The sequence below is a fragment of the Corylus avellana genome, chromosome 5, assembly GCF_965113065.1.
Source record: "Corylus avellana chromosome 5, dhCorAvel1.hap1.2, whole genome shotgun sequence".
NCBI lineage: Eukaryota > Viridiplantae > Streptophyta > Magnoliopsida > Fagales > Betulaceae > Corylus > Corylus avellana.
The window spans coordinates 5034944-5044730 of NC_142494.1; the positions used below are offsets into that span (position 1 = coordinate 5034944).

General features: G+C 34.6%; 1 protein-coding gene and 1 pseudogene across 1 annotated transcript; both read right to left on the reverse strand.

Moving 5' to 3' along the window:
- Positions 1 to 3505: 3505 nt before the first annotated feature.
- LOC148585261 (uncharacterized) lies at positions 3506 to 7960 on the reverse strand. The gene is made up of 4 exons (XM_088516685.1): positions 6839 to 7960; positions 6306 to 6443; positions 4703 to 4891; positions 3506 to 4585 (listed from the first exon to the last, which is right to left on the reverse strand). The coding sequence occupies exons 1-4, from the start codon at positions 7958 to 7960 to the stop codon at positions 3506 to 3508; spliced, it is 2529 nt and encodes an 842-aa protein (XP_088372811.1).
- A 550-nt stretch (positions 7961 to 8510) lies between these two features.
- On the reverse strand, positions 8511 to 9158 carry LOC148585262 (G-type lectin S-receptor-like serine/threonine-protein kinase At4g03230 pseudogene; annotated as a pseudogene).
- Between the last annotated feature and the right edge of the window lie 629 nt (positions 9159 to 9787).

Here is a 9787-nt window from a genome sequence, read left to right on the forward strand (position 1 = left end):
TCTGAAAAAAAAAAATAAAAATAAAAAAAACCGTGTTTCGGATCTGGAAAACATTATACAACAAATCGTAGAACATGTTATGTGAGATTTGATATTATGTGAATATATTAAAATTTATTATAATTAATAAATTCAAATCAGATATATTAAATTCTAATTTGATTTTATCAACCATATCATTTTGATCAAATAGTAATTTTAAAATCACCATATTTTTTTAGAGATACAAAAGAAATTTTTAGAATTACTCGAAAAAGTACTGTACTTAATTTTATTAGTTGCAGCTGATGAAGATTTTCCTGAAAGAAACAAGCAGAAGATTTTCGTGTAAATGTAGACAAAGTTCAAAGTTGACTCAACATTAATATTGTAATAGGAACCGGCCTTAATCGGCATTCAACTGATCGAATATACTCTGAAGAACTTTGTAAAGTGAGATCCCATTTCAATAATTTATATATGGAGAACAAGGTGCATGGTATGGACAACGTCACTTGATTTCTACGTTGCTATTTGCTTTTGATTGGTTTTCTTTAGCTTTAGTGCCCCGGCGTCTACGGTAAAAAGGTAAATTATTTTTAGCAATCATGCATGCTTTTAGCTTTCTATTTGGCACAACTTTTTAAGTATTAAAAATACATTTTTAATTTCATAAAAAAAATACAGCTAAGTTTTAAAGAGCCTAGGTGGGATTGTATTTTGGGATTATGTTGGGAAAGATAACTTTTATATTCAGAAAGATCTTTTTTTTGAAAATAACAGAAATTTCTTCCAAATCAATTTGGAAGAAATATCCTCAAATTCATTTAAAATAGTGTCAAGTGTTTATAAATATTTAAAAAGGTACATTAAATTTTTAACGTCATTAATAGCAGTTTACTAACTTAGACTGAATTTAATGTACCTTTTAAATGCTTATAGACATTTGACACTATTTTAAGTAGATTGTAGGCAGGGCCGGCCCAACCGCTAGGCGAGTTAGGTCGGCGCCTAGAGCCCCAGATTTTTAAGGTCTAAAAAACAATTTTTTAAGGCCCGAAACATTTTTTAATAAGGCCAAAAAAAAATTTTGCATAAAGGCCATCAACATGCTTTAAGAAAAATATTATTATTTGTTTATAATATCAAGGCTCCAACATATTTTCTTGAAACCTTCAACATTCTTTTAAAAAAGCAATATATATATATAGGCCTTTTGCACAAGGGCTACGAGGCCCTCAACAGTCAACATGTTTAAAAAATATATATATTATTTGTTTATAATATCGAGGCTCTCTATAAAATAAGAACGAAAAAATAAAATAAAATAAAATCTGAGAATCCCATAGACTTGTCTGTTTTGGTTATTTTGCAGAAATTCAGCCTCTCACAAAAGGTTAAAATGTTCAACTTTTCATATTTTGAAAAAGTTTAAAATGGTTATTTTGCAATCTACGAAAATGCTGAGATTAATTGGGCCCTTTCGGGGTGTCCCAACCACCCCCCAAATGGCCAAGGACCCAAAAATGTTTTCTTTTCTTTTTCTTCTTTTTTTTTAGAAAAAATATAATGTTTAAATCTTTTTATATTTTTTAAGTAATTTTTTTTAAAAAAAATTAATTATATGACACGTGGCGACATTTAATTGGTATGCGCTGACGTGGTGTTCCGTTAAGTTTTGGATGAAATTTTAAATGAGGCACCATCTTGGTCTTTATGAAAACCACATGTAACTCTTGTGATAAAAATGATACCCTACCAGGGAAAAAATAAAGTATTAAAATCTTAGGGAATAAAGGAGCATTTAACCCTTATATTTACTATATATAATATGTATAATAAACCGTTTAGCGGTTAATTAGTAACCCCTTACGCCTACTCCTAAAACCATTGATCACAACCGACTTAAGCGAAGTTATACGAAAAATTTTGTAGGATTACACTGCTGAGATTGTCACAATTAAGGATTTTTCTTAATTCTTAATACAAAGAGCCCATTATTTTGGGAACCTAAAGCCGAAGCTGGTGCACCAATTGGAGTTATGGGCTGCATGAACCTTAAGTATTAAAATGGGCTGGCAACGGGCTGAGATGCAAAGATAAGAATGGGCCACAGAAGGGGCTCGTATTCTAATGACACCTAAGGCTAAAACAAACACCACACGGCAGCAGGAAATTAGCACACCTAATATTAAGAATGACAGCAAAACAGACCAGCTGGAACATGTAACATAATATTTCTCTCTCCTCTCCCATTTCTTCTCTCCTTCCTTTCATTGGAGACTGTATTACTATTAAGATTTTGTTAAAAAAAAAAAAAAAAAAAAATGAAGTAATTTGGAAACTTATATTTTGTAAAGAAAAATTTGTAATTGGAATAGGGGAAAAGTGATAGTGAAATATATTTGGATATGGAAGCATCAAATAATTTAGTTTTCTAAACTTAAAGAAAATTAAAAAGAAACTCTAAGATGTGAATTGAGTATACAGGATTAGAGCCACAGTACTACCCAACGATTAAAGCTATAAGTTACTTTTATGTGCTTCCAAGAATAATATAACTCTTAAAATGATCATGAGATTCATGATTGATCACTATTAGATTTTGATTAAATTGTGATTTCGAAAGTCAGTTCATTTTTAAAAGGACACAAGAGTAACACAAGAATAATTTTTAAAATTACTCCTGCCAAATACATTTAGAATTGAAGCACTTTAGCTTCTAATATGTATCTTTCCTCCCTCCTCTTAAAGTGTAGCATTTCTCCTCTTCTTTTGGTTTTCATCAAGATCATGATGAAATTTTGTAAAAAAAAATGTGAGAATATGTAAAAAATTTGTATTTTATAAAAAAAATTAATATTTTAATGGTATAAAAAAATAATAAAAACTAATGTGGAATGTATTTTCCACAATATATTTAAATATAGAATAGAAAGTAGTTTTAATTTTTAAATTTTGAAAAATAAAAGAAAAACATGTAAGCTCACGTATGCACCCCCAGGCCATGCTTCACTCAAAAAACAGAGTGCTGCTCATTTCAAAAGGCCCCTGTCATGTTTTCTTTCTTTTTCTCTGTTATATTGACTGATTGTCAAGGAAAATTGATGGGTAAGTATGTATGGATGATTTTCAGTTAATCTCACTAAATGACTTAGCCAAAATTCCTAAAAAGTTTGAGAGCTTAAAGTTGTAAACCGAAAAGTTTTCTCCACAGTATTTGGGTTGCTTCAAATTTGGTTTTCAATGATATCCATGAAATTACAGCTCCCTTTTTGGGTTTTTCATTGGTTAAATTGGTAAATATTGAATTATTTCTGTATTAATGAATAAAAAATGTACAGAAGAGTATTTATACAAAAGACTTTGCTGTAAAAATACACTCAACTAATAATAAACTTCTCCACTAAGTTTCAGCTAATCAAACACATGTTTAATCCTAATCCAGCACATGCTTCATGTGTGTTCCAATACAGCTCATGCTAGCTAATTTAACACATGTTTCATATGTATTCCAATACCCCCCTCAAGATGAACAATGTATATTAATAATGTTCATCTTGGATAGAATTGTTTGAAAAATATCAGAACCAAGAGCCTTAGTTAACAAATCAGCTAGTTGATTAGTAGAAGAAACATGAAGTGTTCGAATTAGGCCAAGTTGGATCTTTTCTCGCACAACATGGCAGTCGATTTCAATATGTTTAGTCCTCTCATGGTAAACAGGATTAGCAGCTATATGAAGAGCTGCTTTACTGTCACAGAATAAAAGAGCAGCTTGAGGATGAGGAATCTGAAAATCCTTGAGCAAATGAAGCAGCCAAGTTAACTCACAATAAGCAGCTGCCATAGAACGATAATCGGCTTCAGCTGATGATCTGGAAATGGTGGTTTGCTTCTTAGACTTCCAAGAGATTAATGAATCTCCTAAGAAAACACAAAAACCAAATACTGATCTTCTGGTGTCTGGACAACCAGCCCAATCAAAGTCACAAAAAGCCTTTAAATGAAGAGCTGAAGATGTTGGAAAGAAAATCCCTTGGCCAGGAGCTGCTTTGATGTATCTGAGAATTCTATATGCAGCATCAAGGTGAGGCTGCCGAGGAGCTTGCATAAACTGACTCAAAGTGTGGACTGAATATGTTAAATCAGGCCTAGTGATTGTGAGATAGAGTAGCCTTCCAATCAACCTTCGATACATTGTGGGATCATCAAGTAAGGCTCCATCCATAGCAGAAAACTTGGTATTAGATTCCATAGGAAATTTGGAAGGCTTTGCAGCTAAATGACCAGCATCACTGAGAATATCTATAGCAAATTTTCTTTGACATAATGAAATCCCTTGAGAATTTCGAGCAATCTCCAATCCAAGAAAAAACTTCAAAGGACCCAAGTCTTTCAACTTAAACTGAGTGTTCAAAAACACAATCAAATCTACTATAGCCTGACCATCATTGCTAGCTAGAACTATGTCATCAACATAAACTAAAAGGGCCATAAAAGAAGAACCTTTGGACTTAGTAAACAATGAATAATCGGCTTTGGATTGAATGAACCCGTGAGCAAGCAGAGTTGAGGAAAATTTGCTGAACCATTGTCGAGAGGCCTATTTTAGACCATATAAAGACTTGTTCAAACGACAAACCCTATTGTCTTCCTTGGTGCCAAAGCCAAGAGGTGGTTTCATATACACTTCTTCATCTAGATCTCCATGCAAAAATACATTGTTTACATCTAGTTGATGAAGCTCCCAATTATTGATTGCTGCCAATGCAAGTAAACACCGGACTGTGGTGAGTTTAGCCACTGGAGAGAAGGTTTCAAAGCAGTCCAAGCCTTCACATTGAGTGAATCCTTTGGCTACAAGTCTGGCTTTGTTCTTTTCAACTGACCCATCTGCTTTGTGCTTCACCTTGTAAACTCATTTACACCCAATAGCAACTTTGTTAGGAGGTAAAGACACAAGAGTCCATGTATTATTATCTTCAAGAGCTTTGATTTCAGCTTGCATTGCTTCACGCCAACATGCATGCTGAACAGCTTGGTGATAATATTGTGGCTCAACATGTGTTGAAACCGAAAGAAGATAATGTTTATAAGAAGGGGACAATTTATCATATCAAAATGACAGATGAGAGATTATAAGGAATACCTGAATCCATTGGATGAATGCTTTGAGGTGATAAGGATGAAGTAGTTGCCATTTGACAATGAAAATGTTGTAAGTAACTAGGCTTATGTTTAATCCTAGATGATTTTCTAATGGGAATACTAGGAACATGTGTACTACGAACAAAATCCAAATGTGTTTCATGATTATTGGGTTCAGAAACATCATTAGAAGTAGAAAGAACATGATTATTAACAATATCAGTAAAATGATTGGGAATAGAAACAGAATTATCATCATAATCTGGAATATGAGTTGGAAGAACAATGTTATGATGTATAATATGAGAGAGTTTAAAGTTTGGATGATAGGGAAAAACACTTTCATGGAATATAACATCACGAGAAATAAAAATTGTTTTAGTGGACAAATCAAACAATTTATATCCTTTGATGTTATATGGATATCCAATGAAAACAAATGGCTTTGCTCTTGAATCAAACTTAGATCGATTTCTAGTGAGAGTTGAAGCAAAACACAAACAACCAAATATTCGAAGATGAGAATAATTTGGAGGAGTTGAAATCAGACACTCATAGGGTGTTTTGTTAGACAAAATAGGAGTAGGAATTCTGTTGATTATATGAACAGCAGAAAGAATACTATCACCCCAAAAAATGAGTGGCAGATTAGCTTGAAATCTTAGAGCTCGTGCGACATTTAGCAAGTGTTGATGTTTTCTTTCAACTATTGAGTTTTGTTGAGGTGTCTCAACACAACTCAATTGATGAATAATGCCTTTGGATTGATAAAAATCAGATAGCTGGAATTCAAGACCATTGTCACTTCGAATGCATGTGACTTTAGATTCAAATTGAGTTTCAATCATATGAACAAAAGATTTAATCAAATTTCTGGTTTGAGACTTAGCAACCATTAGATGAACCTAAGTGAATCTAGAATAATCATCTACTATGGTGAGAAAATATTTAACACCATTGAAAGAATTAGTAGAAAAGGAACCCCAAATGTCACAATGCAGCAAATCAAAAGCTTTATTGGAAACAGAATGGCTTACGGGAAAAGGTAATCTTTGTTGCTTAGCCAAAGGGCAAATAATACAACACTTATTGGAGTCAACAAATATGCTAGAATCTAATTGACTTAGAAGCTTAAGGCGTGAAGAAGACAAATGACCTAAACGGTAATGCCATACATCTGAAGAAACATTCTTAATAGAAAGACTAACAACATGAATTGAAGTGCTTGATGCAGGCTTTACTGGTTTATTAACCAAATAGAACAAGCCTTCATGTTCCTTACCCACTCCAATCATTCTCCAAGTCAACAGGTGCTGAATAAAATAGAAATCAGCAAGAAAAATGAGACAACAAGAAAGATTTTTAGTTAGTTTACTTGCTGAAATGAGATTGAAAGTGAAAGATGGAACACAAAGCACATTGGTTAAATGAATGAAGCAGAAATTTGAACTGTGCCAACATGTGTAACTGAAACAAATTGACCATTAGGTAGTTTTACAAATTTAGAAATAGTTGATGTAATTGTAGTAAGAAAAGAAAGGGAACAGACCATATGGTCAGTAGCACCTGTATCTATAATCCATGGATTGTTTTCAAATTGGGAGGCAACTTGAAAAGATGAAATGGATGAGAAAACAGAGTGCGGAGATTGAATTGGAAAGAAGGTACCTGACATCTGAGACACTAGGTGACTCTGATGTTCACTTACTTGAATGACTGGTGGAGCCATATCAGACTTTGGTTGCAGCAAAGCAAGCAATTGCTGAATTTGCTCTTGGATGATTGGCAAACTTGCAGGCAGATTGGTTGACAAGCTGCGGGATGACTCAAAATCAGAAACTTGATGAACAGAGTGATCGGCAGCAGGTCTCCCTTTGGTAAATTTGAAACCAAGTGGAAAACCGTGTAGTCTGTAACACTTTTCAACATTATGTCCATATACACCATAGTGAGTGCATGTAGGTCTATCCTTGCGGATGACATTCGATTTACCAAATCGAGTACTCGCATAAGTAGGAGAAGAATTGGAAGATGAAGAAGCAACCTTGACATTATTAACCATCATGGCAGTAGTATTATGAAACATGGAATCAATCGAACCAGAAATCATCCTCTGGCGTTCATCTTGAACAACCAAGGAAAACACCTTGTTAATAGGTGGAAGTGGATCCATTAACAGTATTTGGCCTCTCACATGAGAAAAGGAGTCATTCAATCCCATGAGGAACTGAAGAATATACTCCTCATGATGATACTCAGAGAGAGTTTTCACACCACCACAAGTACATTTACCACACAAACAAATTGGTATTAGACGATACATGAGTAATTCATCCCACAATCCTTTGAGAGCTGTGTAATAAGTGCTTACCGATTGATTCTCCTGAGTAATTGCAGAAATTGCCTTCTGAATTTGAAAGATCCTTGGGCCATTCTGCTGAGAAAAGCGATCACGAAGATCATTCCACATAGTTTCTGCTGAGTCAACAGAAATGACACTGGTTGCAATTTCCTTCGTCACAGAATTGATGAGCCAAGAAAGAACCATATTATTGCAACGTGTCCATGCGAAGTAATCTGGATCAGAAGGCAGTGGTTTTGGCAGTTGACCATTGATGAACTGGAGCTTGTTTTTCGCCGTCAAGGCCATGGTCATGGATCTAGCCCATGTGTAGTAGTTTTCTCCATTGAGTGGAGAGGAAACAATCACCGAACCAGGACTGTCACCATGGTGAAGAAACAATGGATTTGAATCCATTGTAGAGTTAATAGAAGTTGAAGAAGTTGAAGAATTCAAAAGATTTGACTCCATGGAACAAGATGAAGCCATGATTGCAAAAAAAAAAATAAAGAAGAAATCTGAATAGAAAGGAATGAACACAGAAGAAAGTTGAGCTAAAAATGCTCTGATACCATATCAAATGTGAGATTCAATATGTTGTGGATGAATGAAAAACAGAGAAAATGAAGAACAGAGTATGCGAGCATAGAAAGTATTCTTTGGTTGAATCACCAGGATTTCTGTATTAATGAATAAAAAATGTACAGAAAAGTATTTATACAAAAGACTTTGCTGTAAAAATACACTCAACTAATAATAAACTTCTCCACTAAGTTTCAGCTAATCAAACACATGTTTAATCCTAATCCAGTACATGCTTCATGTGTGTTCCAATAAAGCTCATGCCAGCTAATTTAACACATGTTTCATGTGTATTCCAATAGATACTGTAATTCCCCATTATAATTCATCACTAATCTTGTGTAACTATAATTCATCACTAATCTTGTGTAACTATAATTCATCACTAACCTTGTGTAATTAAAATCCAGGTGCAATTGTGCTGATCTTTTTTCCTGAGGTGGTTTCTTGGTAAGCTTCACGCTATGCTGAAATTTGATAACAAGTAGGCAATGGCATAAGGCATTTCATCTGAGCACAAGAAGTTGCCTGACATCCAACTTCTCCAATAATCGCCCGTCTTTTTTGAGATAACGTAGTGGCCCTCTTCATCTTGATATTGCTTAAACGTGAAGTTCCCATTTCCCGGGTCACCGTCACCTATCCATGAAGTCAACATCAGCTCTTGATCCATCTTCATACCTGAAAGAAATGTATCCGTTGGATTTTGGAAGCTCTCCCACTGACTCGTCGCAAACTGATCATCCCTTAAGACCAGGTTTCCAGAATCCATGAGCTTCACAGATCGTCTTGTAGACCGAAAACTCTCATCATCACCTACACTCCAATTAACGTTTCCAGTATTAATATCCCATATCTTAAGCTTGCTATCTTTTGCAATTCCAAAAGAAACTCCGGTGGAACCATTGAGTACAGGGTTGTCTCGGTTGGCAACCCATACAACTGTTTGTTGATCCTGTTTGTACCAAATTCCAACGAACCTTTTGTGGCTAGAGCTAATTCTGATAGGAGTAAAGAATCCCAGTTGAAACGTTTCTCCACTGGAGACAAGGGTTTCTCCATTGTCAGAAATCCAGTCGCCCTGCTTCAGAGTATCTCTGGCCATGGCATAGCAATAATCCACACGACAAGAAAACAACAAGAGTATGTACAAGAACAAGATAGAAGACAACAACCAACTTGCGGACAATATTGTACAGTTGACTTTTCTTCTATGGCTTACCATTATGAACAAAGCAGGTAACTAATTTAACTGAAATTCTCTATCATTTCAAGCACACTGAAGATGCTTGTCATCTCGTTGCAAAAGGTTCTGGTTCTATAGTACCCCTCACGATTGCCTGGTACAAAAATGCAGCCCCCATGTTCTTGCTTTTTAAGCAACAAGCTTCGTCATCAGAAATTTTCATTATTTTGGTCTCCAATTTGTCCATTCCATCTATAATATTATTTTTATGGTTTAAGTGGCTTTACTTTTCTTGTTCTGGTCGAGTCGTTGTGAGAAATTAACAATAACAAATGAGTAGGTGGCCGGGTTTCAATAAATTAATTGAATGACAACGACGACTGCCTTAATTTATTTTTGCTTCTTGAGGACCTTGAGTCAATTATAAATTGAAGTATATAAGCCCATGACTAAAATACGCCTAAATAAGGGGAATTTTCTTCTAGGAGAAGGATAATTAAGTTTTCTTTAACTTTGTCTCGGTTATCATGCGTTAAAGCTTAAGCCTT